Consider the following 25,512-nt stretch of genomic DNA (forward strand, 5'->3'; position numbering starts at 1 on the left):
CCAGAGAGTTCGTCAAACCAATCGCGAGCAGCTGTGGCCCAGTGACATGGTGCATTGTCATCTATAAAGATTCTCAAATGGTTCAAATTGGCTCTGAGCACTATGGGACTTAACATCTGAGGTCATCAGTCCCCTAGACTTAGGACTACTTGAACGTAACTAACCTAAGGACATCACACATTCATGCCCACCTGCGACTGTAGCAGCAGCGCGGTTCCGGTCTGAAGCGCCTAGAACCGCTCGGCCACATTGGCCGGCCTAAAGATTCTCATCCATAAAGATTCCATGGTTGTGTGGGAACATGAAGTCCACGAATGGCTGCAGATGGTCTCCAGGTAGCCGAACATAACCATTTACAGCCAATGATCGGTTTAGGTGGACCAGAGGACTCAGTCCATTCCACGTAAACACAACCCACACCATTATGGAGCCTCCACCAGCTTGCAGAGTGCCTTGTTGACAACTTGGGTCCATGGCTTAGTGTGCCGCACCCGAACCCTACCGTCGTCTCTTACCAACTGAAGTCGGGACTCATGTCACCAGGCCACAGATTTCCAGTCAAGACCCAACTGTCACGACCACGAGCTCAGGAGAGGCGCTGCAGGCGATGCCGTGCTGTTATCAAAGGCAAAGCCCATTAACGCCAAATTTCGCAGTACTGTCCCAACGGATAAAGTTCGTCTCTCACTGGTTTCTGCGGTTATTTTACGCAGTGTTGCTTGTCTGCTACCATGACAACTACACACTAACACCGCTGCTCTCAGTCGTTAACTGATGGCCGTCGGCCACTGCGTTGTCCGTGGTGAGAGGTAACGCTTCAAATGGCTCTAAGCACTGTGGGACTTAACATCTGAGGCCATCAGTCCCCTAGACTTAGAACTACTTAAACCTAACTAACCTAAGCACATCACCCACATCCATGCCCGAGGCATGATTCGAACCTCCGATCGTAGCAGCCTCGTGGTTCCGGACTGAAGCGCCTAGAACCGCTCGGCCACATCGTCTGACAGAGGTAACGCCTGATATTTGGTGTTCTCGGCACACTCTTGAGACTATAGATCTCGGAATACTGAATTCCCTAACGATTTCCGAAGTGGAATGTCCGATGCATCTAGCTCCAACTACCTCTCCGCATTCAAAGTCTGCTAATTCCCATCGTACGGCCATAATGGCGTCGGAAACCTCTTCACATGAACCACCAGAGTACAAATGACAGTTCCATCAGCGCATTGTCCTTTTATATCTTGTGTACGCGATGTTACGCAATCTGTATATGGGCATATCGCTATCACTTTTATCACCTCTGTGTAATAAGATGTCTAACAGGCATGGATACCAGCCATACATAGCGTAAAACATTTTGATATAAGTAACAACGTCAACATCTATACATCTGGGTACATATTAAGTGTTTGTGATAGCCTGCGGACGTCCTGCATTTATACAAATAGCTGTTGCCAGTGGAGAGTAGCAGTGCTAGAGTAGCTCTGTAATCAGTATCGTACATCCAATAGTTAAAATGTAATATCCGTAGTAACCACTTAAAATTATTTCATGTAGCAAAATGAGCGTCTGATAATAAAATATAAATTGACATACGGTATGCGGAAATAAAATCCATACTTCAGATCCACGTAAAAGGTATAAAGGGTAATGACAGAAAGCTCCTACCATGGCAACGTAAATAACACAACATTGTGTAAAAGTAACATGAAATATATTACTAGCAATTAAACGTATTCGTAAGTAAATAACTAAGAATACAATTATTATTTAATTATACTCATGAGAGTTGTTAACACATTCGGCGCCGAATCTCGCCAGCGCCGCCTCGCGGCCTGTCTGTAAAAAGCTTTTGTATTCCTGTGGCGGAGCTTGCGGAAGAAGACCTAGTCTCCTCACAGCCTTTGCACAATGATTTGTTATTTACGTTGGCAGGCTAGGAGTGGCGGCCAGAAGGTTTCTATCTTTAACCTTTTATGCGTTTTATGTGGGTCTGAAGTGTGGATTTCATTTCCACGTATTGTGTCAGTTCATGTTTTATTATCAGAAGCTCATTTCGCTAGTAAAATAATTTTAACTAACGGCCATGCATATTACATTTTAACTGTTGGGTGTACTATACTGATTACTGATGTACCCTAGCATTGGTGCCCTCTACTGGCTACAGTTATTTCTATAAATACAGAGCGCCCCCATGTCATCACTAGCACGTAATATGTACCTCGATGTATACTATATATATTGATCTGACGTAATTATATTCTCAACTTCACCTTCGATAAGGGTAGAAGCTGAAGTAATGAATTAAAATTTGTGCCAAAACCTTATAGAAGATAAAGCTGAGACTCTCTCTAGGAAAATGTAATTACATCAGACCAATAGATCAATTACGCCTGAGGTACAAGCAGGATTTCCTAATTATGTACAAAGCTGGGGTGCTATTCCAGTGTTGGAGAGCCTCGGCAATACTGAATATTTAAGAAGGGGAAAATCAGGATGAGCTAAGGTTTGAATTCAAGTTTGTGGTAGCGAGGGCTTTGATCTAGGGTATTCCATGGAGATTAGTTAGCCAGAACGCGCACATGGTGTCGTGGATAGCACATCTGCCACGTAAGCAGAAGACCTGCGTTCGAGTCCTAGCCTTGGTACAAATTTTAATTCATTACTTCAGCTTCCATCCTTACTGTATATACTGATGCTGATACATCAGAATTTTTACGGTATATCAGGGTGATATATGTATATTAGTCATATTATTATATTTTTTAATTATGTATTCTTCAGCCTTTTGTAGATTTAGGTTCAGATAATCGAAAGCCCGCATCTCGTGGTCGTGCGGTAGCGTTCTCGCTTCCCACGCCCGGGTTCCCGGGTTCGATTCCCGGCGGGGTCAGGGATTTTCTCTGCCTCGTGATGGCTAGGTGTTGTGTGCTGTCCTTAGGTTAGTTAGGTTTAAGTAGTTCTAAGTTCTAGGGGACTGATGACCATAGATGTTAAGTCCCATAGTGCTCAGAGCCATTTGAACCATTTGATAATTGAACTTGGTTTGTCCCATCGTTGTTTTAACTCCTTGTAACAGATCTGGTTATGACAACAGGCAAAACCAGTAATTTTGAATTTACAAATTATGTGACCAAAAGGGGTCTTTACAAATAAAGTACCATAAGACGACCGCAGACTCATTTACAGACTTTATGTCTTCAATTCATAATACTCCAGTGCCTACTGTGTCATCACGTGTGTTTGTTATTAGCTTACGAGAGTTAGTCATAAAGTTCTAATCACCATATTGAAAAACCAAATTGCGTAATTAATTAATAATTTGTTTGCAGGTACATGCAAGCAGTCGTGGTACACATTGGAGTTAAAAAGAATGGGGTACAACAGTCGAACAGCTCTTTCTGTACTCATTGCTAACCGAAGCTTGAGATGTAAAAAGCAAGGCCATTAGACAATGGATGACTGGAAACGAATGATTGGGAGTGATGAATCATGCTATACCGTGTGGTAATCCGATGGAAAGATTTGGGTTTGGCGAACTTTGCGTGCCATAGCGTGTGGTGGCAGCAATGAAGCACAGAGGAGACGGTGTTTTTTGCGAGTGCGGTATGGTCCCATCATTGCGCTTAAGAAAATGTTAAATGCAGAAGCAGTATGTACTCTGCATGCAGTAGCGAAACAGTTCGGTGACTATATTTTTTATTTTTATTTTTATTTTATTTTATTTTATTTTATTTTTCTTTTTTTTTTTTTTTTTTTGTATCAGCACAACATCACAACCGCGCACAGTTGACTGAGTGATGGCGCCAAGCGTTTCCTCTCGAGGTTTCTTATAGGCTATGGGGATTTCTCGGACACCTGTACGGTGTACAGACTGCATAATATGTGGATAAATCGTCATTCTGTTGTGCCAGTTTTGGAGTATAGATTTTTTATTTTCTTCTGTTAAAAACTGTAAATCAACATGGGAGTTAATTATTGTGTTGTTAGCGCAGAGGCGAAGTTCCCACTCTGAAAGAATTACCGTAGAAATGAGAAGCGAGAATCCTGGTTTTTAAGCACAGCCGCGGGTTGTTATGTGTCGACATTCTAAGACTCAATTTAGTACGACCTGGCTTTAGCTACACATCGTGGAGATACGTATTTCGAAGCATCGTATGTGTAATCTACAAGGACGAATACTCGGAATGGCCACTGGTGTCTTGTTGCTATCGAAGAACTACTCGCGTGACGCTCGCGTTGCTGCCAAGAGCAAGGGTGGTAGCAAATTATTGCAGCGGGAAATAAGGAAGAGCACACCGCCAGTCTACGTGTTGGCAGTTGAATGTTGATGGTCATTCGGCACTATCGGGATATCGTTGTTAGCTATGGCCGTGAAAAGAGATGCAGCAGGGCGTACTCTGTGAGTGCGGTTATCGGCCGTTGACCTCTGTCTCGGGCGGTCCGAAGAATTCTCCTATAAAGATTCAGTGCCTGCGCTGTTACTTCAGAAACAATGGTGTGTATCAACTGTAATCGTCTGTTCCAGTCCAGTGAATTGTCGTGGGGGCCGCAGCATGATGTTGGACTACACTGATGAGCAGTCACTAGAATTAGTCAGGACAGTCATACATGAATAGGTATCCAATGAGAGCAGTTAAAGGTGAACTGCCAATTAGAATTCTACTGTATTTGTGGGGGTAGGCAGATACTTGGCTGAGATACACTGGAGGAATCCTACAGAAGGGTAATTCATCTGCGGTGGAGCTCACTCACTCGTGAAACTCTCGTCTGGCCTACCGGGTGTAGGAGTATGCAACCAGAATTTGGTTGCAATAATTACACGTCTGTTGTTTGAAATCGCCATTGCTATTTATGCATTTCCCCCACCTCCTTGGCGGGCTGTAAATGTCACGCAAAAAAAAAAAAAAAAAAAAAAAAAAAACAGTCAGCGAGTCATTTTCGTACATTCTCATACGAATTGAAGCGTGTCCCGGTGATGCAAATAGACGATAATCGGACGGAGCCAAGTCTGGAGAATAATCCGCATGCCCTAGTATTTACCAACTGAGCGCCTCGATCGTTTCCCTGACCCGTTTTGCTGTGTGTAATTGGATGTTATCATGGAGCAATATGACTTTGTGCTACCTTTTTCCATATCCCGGTCGTTTCTGACGCAATGCTCGATTTTAGTCGATCATTTGCTGTTGGTAGCGATCAGTGTTATCCGTTTCGCTACGTTTTAGCAGTTCATAATAGATAACACCCTTCTGATCCCACCAAACACAGAGCATTGCTTCTTTCCAAAGCGATTTGGTTGTGCAGCGGACGTCGATGGTTTGCCTGGATTCACCCATGATTTACGACGCTTAGGATTCTCAGAATATATCCATTTTTCATCACCTGCCACTATTCGATGGAGAAACGACTTTCTTCTGGCGAGCAGCATTTCACAAGTGGTCTTTCGATTTGCTTGCTGTCTTTCATTCAGTTCAAGCGGAATTCATTTTCCCAATTTTTGCAACTTTCCCATAGCTTTCAACGGAAGAGAAACAGCTTTCAGCGTCACATTCAATTGTTCTGCGAGTTCCTGTTGAGTTTGAGTATCATCTTCATACAATAAGACCTGAAATTCTGCAATTCGTTGTCTTAGAACTTTTTCGGTGTTTTCCCGCGCTCGTCGTTTCTCATGTCAAAATCACCACTTTTGGATTTTTTGAATCACTCGAAGCCGGCTCGGATGGACGAGCGGTTCTAGGCGCTACAGTCTGGAACCGCGCGACCGCTACGGTCGCAGGTTCGAATCCTGCCTCGGGCATGGATGTGTGTGAGGTCCTTAGGTTAGGTAAGTTTAAGTAGTTCTAAGTTCTAGGGGACTGATGACCTCAGAAGTTAAGTCCCATAGTGCTCAGAGCCATTTGAACCATTTTGAACCACTCGAAACACTGTTTTCCCAAGAGCATGTTCGCCAAAAGCTTCGGCAAGCATTCGATGCGATTCTACACCAGTTTTCTTCAGATGATAACAGAACACCAATGCTGTCGGCGGATCGTAGGCGCAGAACTCGACATGTTTACTGGTTTGGAACAGATAGAGATGAATGGAACATTGTATTGACATTCGTCTTCAGCCGCTACAGGTAGCAGATGGCGCTGCAGACGCGGCACAAGGGCCCTTTACTGACGGCTAGCGCCATCTTTTGGGGAAATTCCGGTGTCATACTTCTACATCTGGTATTCTTATCGTGCGTTGTAATGGAATTATCTGAACAGATAGAGAAAGCTCAAAAAATAATAGCACGATTCCTCACAGGCATTGAACACGAGCGTGATATGAAGATGCAAGGCCGGCCGCTGTGGCCGAGCGGTTCTAGGAGCTTCAGTCTGGAACCGCGCGACCGCTACGGTCGCGGGTTCGAATCTTGCCTCGGGCATGAATGTGTTTGATGTCCTTAGGTTAGTTAGGTTTAAGTAGTTCTAAGTCCTAGGGGACTGATGACCTCAGATGTTAAGTCCCATAGTGCTCAGAGCCATTTGAACCATTTGTTTGAAGATGCAAGAAGTCCCAGTGGCAAGCGCTACAAGACAAGCGTTTCGTGTCACCAAAATACTTGCTTCTTGAAGTCCAAGAATGAATTTTGACGACCAGTCAAGAGTAGTGTTGCCTCGTCTCCTCTTCCATCGAAGTTGGAGCGCCTACGGAGTTGTATCGGCAGTCGTTCTGCTCGCATAACTTCCTCGAATGAAATACGAAGCAGGGAAACTTCTATCAATATTCAACTGCCAACTGCGCTCATATTCTACGACTTTCTGCATCGCCTTTCACAGCCACATGCAGCAGTGATAGGGCGATGGCAGACTTGATGTTCCAGGAACTTACAAGACCTGATGCGCGTGCAGTGTGCAAACAGGAAATAAACGTTGATTAATGTACATGTTCCACAAACATCGATAACAAGAAAGATCCTGAAAAGGTTGAACAATGTTGAATTAAACTGAAGGAGATCTTTGGTAAAATTCCTAGCGAAGATACAAGAATTCTACTAAGCGATTTCAACGCATAACTTGGCAGAGAATAAGACACCAAAAAATCGCTGACAAGTTCCCAGCACATGAAGTCCCCCAATATGACTGGAACCAAACTCACTGCGCTGTGTCAACAAAATACTTTGAAAATTATTTCGATCTCACTGGAAGCATTCTCGAAAGCAAAAGACCTGGTCACTCACACAACTGCTTGCTGGATATCAAATCGATTATGTAACTATCACATACCTTTCGAAGAAAGGAATTTGGGATGTACAAGTCCGCAGAAGGGCAGAGTCGACTCAGATCATTATCATTTGAGCGCCAAAATTACATAATACACAGCAAACGGTGGCGAAGCGTGTATAGGAGCACTGGAATTGTCGCTTACCCAATAATTTCAAAAGAAGAAGAGAAACAAAATCAACTCGAAACAATACTTTATTCGCTCTGGATACATTTTTAAAATTTGTTTGCGAACATCTACTGTGCTTCGGGCAGTTGTATAGTTGTCGAAGCTCGAGTGACCAGTGCCGCTGGCTGATTCAGTACTGAACGATACGGAACGTTTTCATATTCAAGCAGTCTTAACCTCTTCGCAGTTTTCGGTTGCAATCGGAGTCGCCTGTAACTTCGTAGGTTTCCGAAAACAGTCGGACCCGTCCGTAACTGTTAGGCAGCGCTGCAAGACGTCACGTGAAATCTCTGTAGTGTGCAAAGTAAAGATTATTAATTTATTTTATGTGACGCATTTAAACAGAACTGGAGTATGTTTCAACAGCAATAATTAGCGTAGACTGGTATTTAGTACTAAAGAATATGGATTTCTTGTGAAGTTTTAAGTAATTAGCAAAATCGTATAATTTTCATACTTTCTCAATTTTAGGTTAACATTTCTCTCGGTGTTGATCAGCTGTAGCAACTTCTGATTGGAGTGGAGTGGGGGAATGTGTCTCCTTGTAGGTGTGGACAGTCTTGCAGGGCAAGAAGGATCTATGTGCGCTGACTGTATAATGGAAAGAATACTGAACAGTACGTTTGGTTCTTTCAGTTATGAGGAAAAACTAAATATAATTAAAAGTGACATGCAGAAAAAGCTTCTTATTAATGATATCGGTAAGCAAAGCAAAGGTGTTAAAACATTTAAGCGTCAATTTAATGAAAATATATATGATACAATTCCATGATTATGTGGGTTTCATAGGTCGCGAAAATTTTTTTGCTTGTTATTTCACAAAAAAATAAAAACACATGGAGTTAAGCAGATTCTGGGGACTTGAATAATTTATGCAAAGCTCAGGAAAGGCGTCAGGGAATGCAAAAGGACATTATTTGTCTCAAACAATTTATGCAGTTAGGAAAACACGGATTTAATCGTGTTTAAGTGAGCGATTCTGGCTCACAATACAGAAGCACAATGAAAATGTAAGAAGAAATAGGAAAATTATTTCGCAAATGATAGGCTAACTGTAGTACCGGTATGCTTTTTGGTAAAGCAGGAACTCGCATTTCGAGGACATGACGAGTCCGAAAGATCTTTGATCAGAGGAAATTATGTTGAAATGTTGAAAGAATTAGGAGGCTGTGATGCAGACTTATTAATTGTGAAATTCGACATTTTTTTTCAGGGTTGTTCAGTGACATAGAGGATGGTATTATTTATTCTTTTTCGTAACTGATGGGAAACGAAATAAAGAAGAAAATTTCTAAAGCTTCTTTTGTGGTAATTATTATGATGAGGCAGCATGTATTACAATGAAATCACATCTATCAGGGGTAGATATCTGATAAAAGATGCAAGTACGAAAGAAAGATGTCTGTGTTTAGAGACGTCGCTGTCGATAGAACAGCAAGTTCTTTAAGCACATCATGTGCGTGATATCTTAAAAGAATTTAACTGGAAAGACGATGATGGGGCTACTGTGATGTCAGGAGAACACATTGGTCTTCAGATGATAGTAAGAGAATAATGCCCACAAGTTGTAGTTGTGCATTGCTATACACATACAGTGAATTTAGTTTTGTCACAAACTCTGAGCTTCGTTACACAGAGTAAAATATCTTTGACTTCACTTTCTGATTTTGGTATTTTCTTTGTTACATCTAAAAAGTGAATGACAGCACTCGACTATGAAATAAGCAAGAGATTTGCAACATTAGCTTTAACAAGATGTAATTATGGTAATAGGCTATTACAAACTATGTACGAATACAAACAAGTATAGAAGACTTGCTAAATTCAAAGATCGAAAATGTTGATAGGTCTTCTTTTATCATTACATGAGTTTGGTTACAACTAGTTTCTTCATGTGCTCTACTGTCTATTTCCTCAGGCTGACATACTATATTCTAAAAGAAGGTTTTTTCTTTTAATTTTTGCCGTAAACAAGTTGACAAATTTTCTATGCGTGTTACGAAACTCAGAAGTGATTTTGAATCTATCTGGTATAAAAAATCTGATATCTGTTGCAAGCCTGGCCCCAATAAAAGACTTGGAGTAGCTACTTCACCAGGGGAAAAGTGCATCAACTTCTTATGAGATATTCTCGGAAATTTTGGCGTATTGAAGAGCAATATTCATTCCAGACTTGCTGACTTTCGAGCTTTAAAGAATTTGCAAAACAGTTTCCAGAAGTCGGGGTTTTGAGTTTAAAGTAGAGCTTTGGCAAATTCTTCGACTTTTCAATTTTGAGAAGTTAATTGCGCTATTCAGAGACATTGAAATGCATCGTGAAATTATATCAGTGCGTGATAGAGACGGGATGTGTTGTGTTTCAAGGACTACATAAATTTGTCGTTTTAGTAATTACCATTCCAGCATCTGGTTCATTTGCTGAGAGGATTATATTTTGTCTTCGAAATAGTCAATGTCAGGAGGGACCTCGTTAACTAGCTCTTCAAAGCATTGCAATGTCCCTGCTTACAACTTTGCAGACCCGTTCTTCTACGATGACATGTTTGATATCTTTGGGAGGAAAACTAGAAGGATCGTTGAGCTGTACAAAACATAAGGTACGATATTTAATTTACTCTTCTTTGTGAATATATTGTATTCATTGTCTACTTATAAGAATTTAAATGTATTTTTTTTTTCGTCGAGACTGAGAAAAAATTATAGCTACGACATTCATTATTCTCTTCCTTTTAATGACAGTTATTACTTGGAGCTTCTCTTAGGCTGAAAGACACGCTTCTCCACTGACTGCAAGAGAATCAACCTTTTTAAAGAATACTGGGAAAAAGAAAACTAGTGTACCTTATGACAGTTCCAAACGAAGATCCTACGGAACACCAAAAAGCTAATCCTGCGGAAGAACAACACAAAATCATCCTTGGTGGAATTCAGCAATGAAGATCTGGAAGAACGGGAGAAAATCTTCAGGTCATATAACAGAAGAAAAATGCTAAACAACACTTTTCTGGGATGAAAAAGTTGGTGGGGAAATTAATTGGTTAGATAAAGATGAGACACATGAAAGAACAACTTCAGAGAAGGCAACACACGTGACGTTTACAGGACTTTCGGAAAGATACGTAGATACCCACCACAGAACCTATGCTTCAGAAAGCAGGATGGTAAACTCGCTCTGACAAATCACGTGAACTGTAAAGAGCGAGAAATGTAAGGTTGTGACTTAATGAGTCAAACACGTTGCGAAAACTGACAATATTTCGGAGCTGAAGATGACGAACCTGCAATGATTTGTTGTTCGAGCCAACAATCTTTAATGATTTGCTCTTGCTGTAAAATGCTATTGATGGAAATTTCTTACACCATTGGTACTCTACTGAAATTAAACACGAAGTAATGGCAGTTCATGAGAGTCATACACTTGAAGTCCCTCGGTGAGATCATAAAACCAATGGGGTTAGACTAGAAATGGGAGCACAAAGAATTCGATTACAGAAACTCAAGAGAATAAGAAGTGCATGTACACACATACAAAGGTTAGACTGCACAACAAGCTTTGTACGCAAGCGAACCTAGTTCTCAACGGAAAAGGCGATCAAGAAAACATCCTGTAGGGGGAACGAAATATTATGAGGGGAATTCTTGGGGCAGTCTGAGCAGTTTTCTGTATACTACTTCCACAGATTCTATGTGGACCCTCTCGAGTTTTTTCTAACTCGTTTGATCCATGGCGTATTCTTTAAATTTCCTTTACATGTTATAATTTTGTGTGTAATCATCATTGTTGGGAGTCTTTGAACGCGTCTGTAGAGTTTCAGTCTTCGTGTTCTAATTTCTGCTGCCAGATTTGATAATTTCTCTGTTACTTTGCCAGATTTCAGTCTGTATCCATCCTCTGTTTTTTCTATGAGAGAGGGTTAAGTTTTGTACAGAGTACACCAAATACCAAGGATAATGGACAAATATTTTTGTCCGGATACTTAAGAGCGACACAGATTTGCACTGCTGCAGCCGTAATGTAGCTGAGGTACAATTATTTTAGGCCTCGCGCTAGAGGGGAACGGTATCAAGGCGATATTTATGGCGCCAGTGTGGTGATTAAGACTAGTTCCGGAGTCGGCCGCGACAACAGCACGGCGCTGACAAACAAGGTCACAGGTTTGGCTGCTGAGTAGCAGTGACCTTGATAGTTCCCTATGGGCTCCCACCAACATTCCAAACTGTTAAAGGACGCGTACGTCTTTGACGCACTGTATGTACATGGATATCACAGTGGAGACATCGTAGTTGGCGATTTGGTGGTTTTCACTCTACGGGTCATCGTGTTAACAGTCGTGTATGTGGAGGGAGGTAAAGTAGGTTGCTGCTTTCTTGTAACAGCCAGTCGGGCAGCTTTCAAGTTTCAAGATCCGGCGCTAATCGGCAGACAGTATGGCGGCTTAGATATATATAAAATACTCATTTCCGCAATATGTACGTAAAGAAATAAGGGGTGATAAACCATCTTTACGGTAGACGTTTCATACAAATTTTGTCTTCAAGCTTTGCGAAACTGGTATGCGCTCAAATGATGCAAGATCATATTTTGTTAATCAGTGATTTAAGAAGCAGCAACTCCATTCACGAAATCATTCATTAGGGTAATTAACGACTTAGCTGTATATTTCTGGAACTGGGTGTGAGTATCAGTCTTGTAATAGCAATACGTATCTGTGGATAGTATGTATTAATGAAGACGTAAAACAAAGTTTCTGCAAGTCAAGCGAAGACAGTGAGACAGCAGCAAGACGTGAAGTAAATGACTAACGAAAGTTGAAACCAACAGCTGTATTGCAATTCAAACGTTGTTTTTTCAAAACGTGCTTCCGGTTTCGACCCGAAAAAGCGTCATCTTGAGTTGTCTGACCGATGGTGGGCTTTTTACTGGAAGTTCTGGAATCCAATTGATTTCGGCCCCGCTACATTCAACTTTGTTGGTTGCACATGTTGGCCTAACAAGGTTAATAGGTTGTACCGTCTATCCAAAGACTCCGTTTGTCTATGTCATTGTGGATCGAACGTTGATGGGAGATTACGCTTGGTGCCTGAAAATGACGCTTTTTCACGTTGAAAGTAGTAACACGTTTTGAATTAATGACGTTTGAATTACAACACAGCTGTTGGTTTCAATTTTCTTTATTCAAGTAAAACTAAGTTAGATCGTGAGCAGTTGTTAATGAATCAATTTGAGTACCTGATTGTATGCCACAGGGACAACCATATTTTGCGAGAGATTACTGTAACTGGTTTAAAACTTAGTGGACCTTCATTTCTCATCATTTTTTCTGAAAATTACTGGCGTTTTGTGAGCTTATTTAATCCAGTCAATCGCTAACATCAAAACGAAATTTCATATCATAAAATATCTCTTACGCGTTCTTCCTTTGTGTGATAGCGTTCATTACCCGATTCGAATTGAGAATACGACGCACATTCGCAGTGATAATTATTTTGTGAGCTTGAGGAACGAATTTTTGGTTCTGACAGATGAAGGGGCAAAAGGTCTCATATCAGTAGGGTCCGGATGTGCATATTTTTCGTTCTGTTATCCTCGACCTCTATCCTCGACTTCGTTCCTATAGTTCTTCCCTTTCCCCCCACCCAACACGAACACAAACCATTAGTAGTGTGTTTACATTTTACTCCTGTTCCATATTTAGTCTTGACTAGGCCTCTGTTCTTTGCTGCAGTTGCAACGACCTCGTTAGTCTACCAGGAATAAGCGGATATGATATGCACATTTGGGCAAGCGAATAATGATAGGGTACGGATTTATAAACTTTTCCTACCCATTTTCAATATTTTACCAAATGAGTATTCAATCCTGCCCCTCCCCAAAAAAGTGTCTAATCGTATGTCGAATGTTTCAGAAGTTGGATATTTCAGACTTGAAAGGCAGTGAATAAAAGCTTCAGGGTGGCTTCTTCACAACATCCATGTAAGTCAGGTACCAACTTTGATACATCGATAGTTCTGCAAGAGCACATGGAAAAGTCGTTAAGATAGGTTATGAAACACACTTGATTGATGAAAATGGCAATCACCAGCATAATCAGAGTTCTAGAATTCTAGTCAGATGTCGAACTAGCAATTTTCACACAGTTTGCTGAGAAAGCTGGCCAGAGTGAAGACATGGAAGGAATTCTCAACATGGGAAAGTAGTTTCTTAAACGAACTTAAAACTGATGCTTGTAAACCTGAAAAGACTGATTCCGTGACTTCTCCTTAGTCTAACTTTGTTTTGAAGTGTCAGATGGACGTCTACGATAATTACTTTCATACCAGCTTTATGCTTGATGCCGCATGTTGTTTACCTGCATGTGCGCTCTGTGACAGTGTATTGGCGCGGCCGTCGTCGCCTGCGCTTGATGCACATAAGACGGAATCACGACCGAGCGAGGTGGCGCAGTGGTTAGCACACTGGACTCGCAATCGGGAGGACGACGGTTCAATCCCGTCTCCGGGCATCCTGATTTAGGGTTTCCGTAATTTCCATAAATCGTTTCAGGCAAATGCCGGGATGGTTCCTTTGAAAGGGCACGGCTGATTTCCTTCCCTAACCCGAGCTTGCGCTCCGTCTCTAATGACCTCGTTGTCGACGGGACGTTAAACACTAACCACCACCATCACCACGGAATCACGATAAATACACCAAACGAATTTTTAGATACGAGCGAGAAGGAGGCCTGCGGTTGAATGAACTATTGAAAGGAGGAAGAGTGACTGGAAATGGGGGATGGGAAGCTACGGATGGTAAGGGAACGACTCGTCTGGTTGTGCCTCCATTCAGGCATCCAGGCAAAGCAGAGCGCTGTTAACGTGTCTCTGAATAGACACTGTCCTTTGACAAGCGGCTTTCTTCTCTGCCGAGGGTCCCACCAGAAGGATCTCTCCTCTGTTCAGTATAAAACAGCTTCTACATTTTTGTGCGAACTTCTAAATCCATACCCAAGTTAGGGAAAAATATTTAGCTTGTTGAGCAGATCGGTGCTAGCAAGACTACTAGCATTAACTATTTATATTACTTTGTAATGTATCTTACAATTTATTTTCTTGATTTTTGTCCATTGATTCTCTTATTATTCTGATATAATTTTTATTTAATTTACTTGCTAATTCATGTACTCGTGCACAGTACTTTATAGCGAAGCTATCGTGCATCCGAATTCAAAAAACTACAGAACTCAGATTGTCTGTGAATTCAATTAGATTCCTTGTGGATAAAAGAGTGTTAGTGTTTTAGTATAGCCATAGCTGAAAGTTTTGTGAAACAATTTCATAAAGCTGTAAACAGATACTTTTGTTTTACGATTATATGACGCACTTCTTCCTTCTATAACTTCAGTATCGTGTGTTTTCTGATGATATTAGTGAATTATATTTGCTAAATTTGTTGTTCGGTTTTGTAGGTAACATGCATTATATAAAAACTTCAAATACCGTAGTAAAAAGCAACGTTTATAATAACTCTTTTTTGCTTTATTTTTATGGTAATATTGCACAGAATTACTCTGAGTGTGTCATTACAGATTAATTGCTACTTTCTCCTGACACTAACATGATGTTTAACATATGATGCACATTAGTTTTTACTGAAATGATCTCATGATGTAGTACAATAATAGGAAACCGTTCACGATATCGTAAAATAAAATGGGCTTATTATAAATATTTTATCATTTTAGTTTAAACCGAAAGAAGCTAAGTAAGATTTCAGTGGTTGTAATTGCCATATTTACTTTTGCACGTACTGTTTACGGCTAACAAATGTCCAACAGTGGACTATGAAAGATTTTTATTAAAGTAGAACGTAACTCTATGCATCATCATTCATGGTTAAATAACTTGCTGTGAGTGGTGGCTTTGCTGCGGTAGTTGCATGGTGGAGCGAGTATCAAGATTATCGGCTCCTTGAGTTCTTTTAGAATGAAAATAGCGAGTGTTACATTGAAGCTTTCTACCATTCTTTTTCTAAAGTTCAGTGCGTGTCGTCTTACACCAATATCCAGATTTATTTTTCAAATACCAACGCTAACACTGTAGTGTGTGTGTGTGTGGGGGGGGGGGGGGTAATTATTCTTCTGTGCATTTGGTTAATTTTATCGGTTTTCTCAAACAACGTCTGGTATCTTAAATAAAACTGCACTTTCATCTACGCAATGATTTATTTTATGTGATGTTCTTGTTAAATACTATAATTTTTACAGATCTGATGATGCCTGCATATGACGGGGGAACTAGTTATAAAATCAAATTCTGTGCGACTTATGGTTGCTTTATCCATACACTAAACTACTTCAGGTTTATTATTTTATTTTTTTAAAAGTCGTCGAATTACGCGCGGATAATAGGGAGCTTAATTTCATTCACTGTAATCAATGTTTCTAGAACGTCTGCGACTGTGTCGCTGTACACAATAAAAAGCAAGGAGAACAAATTCTCAGTGACAAACTAGACAGTGAATCGATTAATTTCTTCAAATGTTGCTACTCTATATAACAGCTACGGTAAATGCTAAATATATGTTCATTCCTTTACTCATTCCACTCTGTATTTGCAACAAGATAGTATAAAATACAATACAAAGCGTAATCACTCATTTAAATAGTCAGTAGTGTTAGGATAGAAGTTATAAATGACATCTTGATCTAAATAAAGTAATAGACGCAAAATGGAACACCGCTGATTGTAACCTAGCTCTTTGAGAAGCCGTACTGTCGCAATATCTTTGTACTGTATTGTGATTTCGCATGAACAGTGTGAACGACGTTTTGCGAGTATTCGAATTTCTGTACAATGAAGGAGGTACTGTATTTGTAAGTAAGCAGACAAAAAAATAAAACTTTTCTTAGGTGAGTGTCTACAGCTGTTAAGTATTTTTAAAAAGCGTATTTGCGTCGTCAATTGCACAGTTGTATGCAGGATGAGTCAGGAGGAAAGGTAGATGCTTTGAGGAGTGATAGTATTAGCAGTTCTAAACAAAACCCTTCACATAGACGTATGCCCTATTCCAAATGGTTTCCGAGATAGAACGCATTTAATGTATATTAATATTTATTTTCTGTGCTATTCAGACATTGTCATTGTTTACAACCCACGACAGTGGAGTAGAGGAAGTCTATACGAACAATCTGATACACGACACTTGTAGTCCATCAGGTCGGGAAACTACCTCAAATTGGCCTACAAAACACGCCCGGGTTCCCGGGTTCGATTCCCGGTGGGGTCAGGGATTTTCTCTGCCTCGTGATGGCTGGGTGTTGTGTGCTGTCCTTAGGTTAGTTAGGTTTAAGTAGTTCTAAGTTCTAGGGACTGATGACCATAGATGTTAAGTCCCATAGTGCTCAGAGCCATTTGAACCGTTGAACCATTTGAACGAAAAATGTACAAGAGTGACATTAAATGTGTTCTCTGTCGGCAAACATTCGGAATGGGATGTTTGTCTATCACAAGTTTTTTGTTCAGAATTACTGATCCTGTCACCCATCATAGTATGTAGCTTTCCTCGTAGCTCAGCCAGTATTTATTTTCTACCGATTTTAGTTATAACAACCATCTTCACAGGAGTAAAACTTCATACATCCATAACGATTACGTATTTTCTAAATTTAGTTGCGTCGTATTCGACGAAGGTTTATTTTTGATCCATTGACGTATACTGTTTTCTCCTGTGAGGATGGTTGTTGTAACTGAAATCGATCGACAATAAACATGCAATTGTACAGCTGATGGCGCAAATATGCATTTTCGGGAAAGACAAAAAGTACTTTTTCTAACATTAGCACGTCAGACAATCACAAGATTTGAAACTTCCTGGCAGATTAAAACTGTGTGCGAGACCAAGACTCGAACTCGGGACCTTTGCCTTTCGCGGGCAAGTGCTCGCACACTCCGCTGCAGAGTGAAAATCTCATTCTGGAAACATCCCCCAGGCTGTGGCTAAGCTATGTCACCGCAATATCCTTTCTTTCAGGAGTGCTAGTTCTGCAAGGTTCGCAGGAGAGCTTCTGTAAAGTTTGGAAGGTAGGAGACGAGGTACTGGCAGAAGTAAAGCTGTGAGGAGAGGACGTGATTCGTGGTTGGGTAGCTCAGTTGGTAGAGCACTTGCTCGCGAAAGGCAAAGGTCCCGAGTTCGAGTCACGGTCCGGCACACGGTTTTAATCTGCCAGGAAGTTTCATATCAGCGCACACTTCGCTGCAGAGTGAAAATCTCATTCTGAATCACAAGATTTATATTTTTCGATTGGCGTAAAACCACAGAAATGCTACTGTGGAGCAAGAGAGGCAGAAAATGATACACGGAAGCATCACGAAAAGTACAGTCAACGGCTTTGCATTGTTGACTACACCAGTTCTCGTCACATCATTGAAGTTAATTGACGTGGGGCGTGGCCGGTATTTGGATGGGTAACCGCCTGGGTACGCCACGTGCTATTGGCTGCTATCCCTCGCCTTCACGGCAAAGGGAAGGAGAGGTCGTGGTGTTAAGTTCTTGTTCACCCGACTTTGCGCCAATGACCAGGATTAAATTTCAAACCTCACGAAATGAAGGCATGTGAGCATGTGACACTGTTGATGATGATCCGTCCTTCGTATGGAGAGATGGGGACGTTAAACTAGGCAGCCTCCTTGCTGCTATTCGAGAGGAATATGTTATATGCCTACACCAGGTTTCACCCTCTCCCCTCTGTTATCATCATTCAATGCAAACATGACACGACACTAAACACTCACACAACACAGTTACCGACACTTACACATGCAACTCCCACAATTCAGAAAGCAAACGTGCCATTGTGTGCGAAGGACAGAAAAAACTTTTCATTACGGTGGCTAAACCTGCCCTTCGGGGTCTCCTAGACAACAATGCCATTAGCCTTTACTTTTAGTTAAAATACTAAACTAAATATTTGCACTTGATAATAGAATAAATTCTCGAAACACTTCGTCCTATGCACGAAAAAATACTGTGAAGTGTTTTATTATTTAAATAGAATGCTAGCCGTTTTTAACTTGCGACCAGAGACCACGGATCCTTTATACCAAAATACACAGAAAATATTACCGAACAGCTTCTGCAATTTAGTCGGTGGTGTTGCAGGTTCATCTTGTAGGGGGAGACCGCACTGTGATCGGCGAGACTATCTTCCGAGGACTCACCACGTGCCGAGTTGGTCCCTGCGCAGGCCGACGGTGAAGCCGAAATAGCTGCCACGCTGCGCGTTGGGGTCGGCAATGATCCTGGCCAGCTCGGGGTGCGTTTCTAGATTGAAGGCTGCGGCTCCAGCCAGGAGCAACAGGTGCCAACGGCAGGCTGCGGCCGACCACACGCCTCGCGCCTCCATCACTGGCGGTCGCCGTCTGCACTGTGCCGGGATCCGGAGGCGCCTATCGCAGTTTCCGGCAGCGAAGGCAAAAATAGTGGCGCGCCAGCTGCTGGGTTCCACAGCAGAGCGCTCGCGATACCAGAAGGCTGGTCAGTTCCGTGAGAACAGTCTGCGTACAAGCTGTGCGACGGCTAAGAGCCGGGTCTCCAGTCTTCGAGAGCCACCCAAGAAGACTTCAGAGGTCTAACTCTGCCAGTGATGGTAACATTTCTGGAACTCATCTTCTGTAATACCCTCCAAGAACTTCGTCATAGCTTTTTGGACATCTTGTGTTGTTCGGAAATGGTGTCCCTTGACCGCCGTTTTGACTCTTGGAAATAGAAAAAAGTCACACGGAGTGATATTTGGTGAATAAGGTGGCTGTGGTAGTACTGAAATTTGTTTCGAGGTTAAAAATTGCTCTACTGACAGAGCAGTATGGGATGGCGCATTATCGTGATGCAGAATCCAATTATCAGCAATGTTGGCACGGACACGAAGAACTCTTTTACGAAGACTTTCTAAAATTTCTTTGTAGTACTATTGGTCAGCTGTTTGTCCAGGAGGCACCCACTCTTTATGAACAATTCCCTTGGTATCAAAGAAGCACACAAGCATGCATTTTGTTGTGTTGGCAGAAGAGCCAACACCGTGTTACTAGAGCAGGCCGAAATGCACGCGTTTTAGCTCACGCAGGCTGGCGTGAGGAGGGAAGAACTATACTGACGTGAGGTCTGGAACATGACAAGGAATTAGAATTCAGAAAGCGGACGTAGCTAGTTTGATAGTTGACTTCAATCCATTAATGATGAACGTCGCTCTTGACGGTACATGATTCACAATATTGTGTGTTCAAAATTCATTCTAATTACTGAATATGGCGCCTTGCTAGGTCGTAGCAAATGACGTAGCTGAAGGCTATGCTAAACTGTCGTCTCCGCAAATGAGAGCGTATGTAGACAGTGAACCATCGCTAGCAAAGTCGGCTGTACAACTGGGGCGAGTGCTAGGGAGTCTCTCTAGACTAGACATGCCGTGCGGCGGCGCTCGGTCTGCAATCACTGATAGTGGCGACACGCGGATCCGCCGAATACTAACGGACCGCGGACGATTTAAAGGCTACCACCTAGCAAGTGTGGTGTCTGGCGGTGACACCACACAATTCACTTTTGACTTTGACATACGAGCTTTTTTTGGCCTGGGTGATACCTTTGAGCACCATTGCGAACTTTGGCGTTTTGTCTCTGGATCATACTGAAAAAACCAACTTTCATCACCAGTGATAACACGGCTCAACAGTTCTGGATTGATTTCCGTTTGCTCTAACAGATCGGCTGCCACATTTTTCCGTGTTTCTCGCTGTTGTGGTGTGAGATTTTTGGGGACCATTTTTGCACAAATCTTTCTCATACCAAGATCTTCAGTTATTATTAGACGAACCGTTTCTCGATTGATGTTCAGTCCTTCTGCAATCATTTTCACGGATAATCTTCGATCAGATCGTACGAGTTCACGCACCCTGGCCAAGGTGACATCCGTCCGTGAGGTTGATGGTCGTCCACTGCGGTCTTCATCTTCTACATTCGTTTTGTCTTCACTAAACATTTTATGCCAACGAAAAACTTGAGCTCTTGACATAACCTCCTATCCAAAAGCCTTCTGAAGCTTACCGTAAGTTGTCGTAGCGTTTTCACCCAATTTAACGCAAAAAGAAATGACATACCTTGCGCAATATTATGCGGTTCCATTTCCGTGACGAGAGACACAAGCACGTGTTAACTTATTACAGTACAACTCACGACTGAGCAGTTGCATAGATGTGCCACTTGGAATAGAAGCAGCTTATACACCAAGGTCAAAAATATTATGCCTACGCAAGCATGCAAGGTTGCCACATGTTGTTGTTGTGGTCTTCAGTCCTGAGACTGGTTTGATGCAGCACTCCATGCTACTCTATCCTGTGCAAGCTTCTTCATCTCCCAGTACCTACTGCAGCCTACATCCTTCTGAATCTGCTTAGTGTATTCATCTCTTGGTCTCCCTCTACGATTTTTACCCTCCACGCTGCCCTCCAATACTAAATTGGTGATCCCTTGATGCCTCAGAACATGTCCTACCAACCGATCCCTTCTTCTGGTCAAGTTGTGCCACAAACTTCTCTTCTCCCCAATCCTATTCAATACTTCCTCATTAGTTATGTGATCTACCCATCTAATCTTCAGCATTCTTCTGTAGCACCACATTTCGAAAGCTTCTATTCTCTTCTTGTCCAAACTATTTATCGTCCATGTTTCACTTCCATACATGGCTACACTCCATACAAATACTTTCAGAAATGACTTCCTGACACTTAAATCAATACTGGATGTTAACAAATTTCTCTTCTTCAGAAACGCTTTCCTTGCCATTGCCAGCCTACATTTTATATCCTCTCTACTTCGACCATCATCAGTTATTTTGCTCCCCAAATAGCAAAACTCCTTTACTACTTTAAGTGCCTCATTTCCTAATCTAATTCCTTCAGCATCACCTGACTTAATTAGACTACATTCCATTATCCTTGTTTTGCTTTTGTTGATGTTCATCTTATATCCTCCTTTCAAGACACTGTCCATTCCATTCAACTGCTCTTCCAAGTCCTTTGCTGTCTCTGACAGAATTACAATGTCATCGGCGAACCTCAAAGTTTTTATTTCTTCTCCATGAATTTTAATACCTACTCCGAATTTTTCTTTTGTTTCCTTTACTGCTTGCTCAATATACAGATTGAACAACATCGGGGAGAGGCTACAACCCTGTCTTACTCCCTTCCCAACCACTGCTTCCCTTTCATGTCCCTCGACTCTTATAACTGCCATCTGCAGCTGACCTCGGAGAAGATCAGTTTGGATTCCGTAGAAATGTGGGAACACGTGACGCAATACTGACCCTACAACTTATCTTAGAAGAAAGATTAAGAAAAGGCAAACCTACGTTTCTAGCATTTGTAGACGTAGAGAAAGCTTTTGACAATGTTGATTGGAATACTCTCTTTCAAATTCTGAAGGTGGCAGGGGTAAAATACAGGGATCGAAAGGCTATTTACAATTTGTACAGAAATTAGATGGCGTTTATAAGAGTCGATGGGTATGAAAGGGAAGCAGTGGTGGGGAAGGGAGTGAGACAGGGTTGTAGCCTATCCCCCATGTTATTCAATCTGTATACTGAGCAAGCAATAAAGGAAACAAAAGAAAAGTTCGGAGTAGGTATTAAAATCCATGGAGAAGAAATAAAAACTTTGAGGTTCGCCGATGACATTGTAATTCTGTCAGAGACAGCAAAGGACTTGGAAGAGCAGTTGAACGGTTGCCACATATTGCAAAGAAAATCAGTCTCATTGCTTTATTGTTACACCCCGTAAAAAAGGTTACGCACCCAGAAGACATGGTCAGATGCGAATGTAGCTTTGTACACTTACATAACACTGGCAGGTTGTTGTTGTTGTGATCTTCAGTCCTGAGACTGGTTTGCTGCAGCTCTCCATGCTACTCTATCCTGTGCAAGCTTCTTCATCTCCCGGTACCTACTGCAGCCTACATCCTTCTGAATCTGCTTAGTGTATTCATCCCTTGGTCTCCCTCTACGATTTTTACCCTCCACGCTGCCCTCCAATAGTAAATTGGTGATCCCTCGATGTCTCAGAACGTGTCCTATCAACCGATCCCTTCTTCTAGTCAAGTTGTGCCACAAGCTCCTCTTCTCCCCAATTCTATTCAATACCTCCTCATTAGTTATGTGATCTACCCATCTAATCTTCAGCATTCTTCTGTAGCACCACATTTCGAAAGCTTCTATTCTCTTCTTGTCCAAACTATTTATCGTCCATGTTTCACTTCCATACATGGCTACACTCCATACAAATACTTTCAGAAACGACTTCCTGACATTTAAATCTATACTCGATGTTAACAAATTTCTCTTCTTCAGAAACGCTTTCCTTGCCATTGCCAGTCTACATTTTATATCCTCTCTACTTCGACCATCATCAGTTATTTTGCTCCCTAAATGGCAAAACTCATTTACTACTTTAAGTGTCTCATTTCCTAATCTAATTCCCTCAGCATCACCCGACTTAATTCGACCACATTCCATTATCCTCGTTTTGTTGATGTTCATCGTATATCCTCCCTTCAAGACACCATCCATTCCGTTCAACTGCTCTTCCAAGTCCTTTGCTGTCTCTGACAGAATTACAATGTCATCGGCGAACCTCAAAGGTTTTATTTCTTCTCCATGGATTTTAATACCTACTCCGAACTTTTCTTTTGTTTCCTTTATTGCTTGCTCAGTATACAGATTGAATAACATGGGGGATAGGCTACAACCCTGTCTCACTCCCTTCCCCACCACTGCTTCCCTTTCATACCCATCGACTCTTATAAACGCCATCTAATTTCTGTACAAATTGTAAATAGCCTTTCGATCCCTGTATTTTACCCCTGCCACCTTCAGAATTTGAAAGAGAGTATTCCAATCAACATTGTCAAAAGCTTTCTCTACGTCTACAAATGCTAGAAACGTAGGTTTGCCTTTTCTTAATCTTTCTTCTAAGATAAGTTGTAGGGTCAGTATTGCGTCACGTGTTCCCACATTTCTACGGAATCCAAACTGATCTTCTCCGAGGTCAGCTTCAACCAGTTTTTCCATTCGTCTGTAAAGAATTCGTGTTAGTATTTTGCAGCCGTGACTTATTAAACTGATAGTTCGGTAATTTTCACATCTGTCAACACCTGCTTTCTTTGGGATTGGAATTATTATATTCTTCTTGAAGACTGAGGGTATTTCGCCTGTGTCGTACGACTTGCTCACCAGATGGTAGAGTTTTGTCAGGATTGGCTCTCCCAAGGCCATCAGTAGTTCTAATGGAATGTTGTCTACTCCCGGGGTCTTGTTTCGACTCAGGTCTTTGAGTGCTCTGTCAAACTCTTCACACAGAATCGTATCTCCCATTTCATCTTCATCTACATCCTCTTCCATTTCCATAATATTGTCCTCAAGTACATCGCTCTTGTATAGACCCTCTATATACTCCTTCCACCTTTCTGCTTTCCCTTCTTTGCTTAGAACTGGGTTTCCATCTGAGCTCTTGATATTCATACAAGTGGTTCTCTTTTCTCCAAAGGTCTCTTCAATTTTCGTGTAGGCAGTATCTATCTTACCACTAGCGAGATAAGCCTCTACATCCTTATATTTCTCCTCTTTTTTTCTTCTGTTACCCAAGGGTTTCTACTAGCCCTCGTCTTTTTTACCTATTTGATCCTCTGCTGCCTTCACTATTTCTTCCCTCAAAGCTACCCATTCTTCTTCTACTGTATTTCTTTCCCCCATTCCTGTCAGTTGTTCCCTTATGCTCTCCCTGAAACTCTGTACAACCTCTGATTCTTTCAGTTTATCCAGGTCCCACCTTCTTAATTTCCCACCTTTTTGCAGTTTCTTCAGTTTTAGTCTACAGTTCATAACCAACAGATTGTGGTCAGAGTCCACATCTGCCCCTGGAAATGTCTTACAATTTAGAACCTGGTTCCTAAACCTCTGTCTTACCATTATATAATCTATCTGATACCTTTCAGTATCTCCAGGGTTCTTCCATGTATACAACCTTCTTTCATGATTCTTAAACCAAGTGTTAGCTATAATTAAGTTATGCTCTGCGCAGAATTCTACCAGGCGGCTTTCTCTTTCATTTCTTAGCCCCAATCCATATTTACCTACTATGTTTGCTTCTCTCCCTTTTCCTACTCTTGCATTCCAGTCACCCATGACTATTAAATTTTCGTCTCCCTTCACTACCTGAATAATTTCTTTTATCTCATCATACATTTCATCAATTTCTTCGTCATCTGCAGAGCTAGTTGGCATATAAACTTGCACTACTGTAGTAGGCGTGGTCTTCGTGTCTATCTTGGCCACAATAATGCGTTCACTATGCTATTTGTAGTAACTTACTCGCACTCCTATTTTTTTATTCATTATTAAACCTACTCCTGCATTACCCCTGTTTGACTTTGTATTTATAACCCTGTATCACCTGACCAAAAGTCTTGTCCCTCCTGCCACCGAACTTCACTCATTCCCACTATATCTAACTTTAACCTATTCATTTCCCTTTTTAAATTTTCTAATCTATCTGCCCGATTAAGGGATCTGACATTCCACGCTTTCTCCTGATAACAACGTCCTCCTGAGTAGTCCCCGCCCGGAGATACGAATGGGGGACTATTTTACCTCCGGAATATTTTACCAAGAGGACGCCATCATCATTTAATCATACAGTAAAGTTGCATGCCCTCGGGTAAAATTACGGCTGTAGTTTCCCCTTGCTTTCAGCCGTTCGCAGTACCAGCACAGCAAGGTCATTTTGGTTAATGTTACAAGGCCAGATCAGTCAATTATCCAGACTGTTGCCCCTGCAACTACTGAAAAGGCTGCTGCCCCTCTTCAGGAACCACACGTTTGTCTGGCCTCTGGCAGGTATGTAAATGATAAGAGTTGCAATACTGTGTAACAGGTAGAATGGCCACCAGAATGCATTAGTCTTGTTCAAGTTAGTGTTGCGACCAGGCCTGGTAGGGAGTACGTGGGGCGCAAACAGTGTCAGATGTCTAGTGATCAGAATGAGGGACATGGAGCGTGGATTTCCATTTGGCCA

At 41.7% G+C, this 25,512-nt stretch overlaps 1 protein-coding gene across 2 annotated transcripts in view; it reads right to left on the reverse strand.

The window, feature by feature from the left end:
- The window catches only part of LOC124798036 (integrin alpha-PS4-like), a 179,330-nt gene that overhangs the window by 108,364 nt on the left and 45,454 nt on the right, over window positions 1-25,512 (reverse strand). The window contains exon 1 of one of the 2 annotated variants that reach the window (XM_047261255.1): window positions 18,619-18,812. The exons of the other annotated variant lie outside the window; for it this stretch is intronic. Coding sequence (XP_047117211.1) covers window positions 18,619-18,803 — 185 coding nt within the window. The 5' untranslated portion in view covers window positions 18,804-18,812. Of the gene's footprint in view, window positions 1-18,618; window positions 18,813-25,512 lie in introns of those variants that run through there. 2 annotated transcript variants of the gene reach the window in all.

The sequence above is a fragment of the Schistocerca piceifrons genome, chromosome 5, assembly GCF_021461385.2.
Source record: "Schistocerca piceifrons isolate TAMUIC-IGC-003096 chromosome 5, iqSchPice1.1, whole genome shotgun sequence".
Lineage (NCBI taxonomy): Eukaryota > Metazoa > Arthropoda > Insecta > Orthoptera > Acrididae > Schistocerca > Schistocerca piceifrons.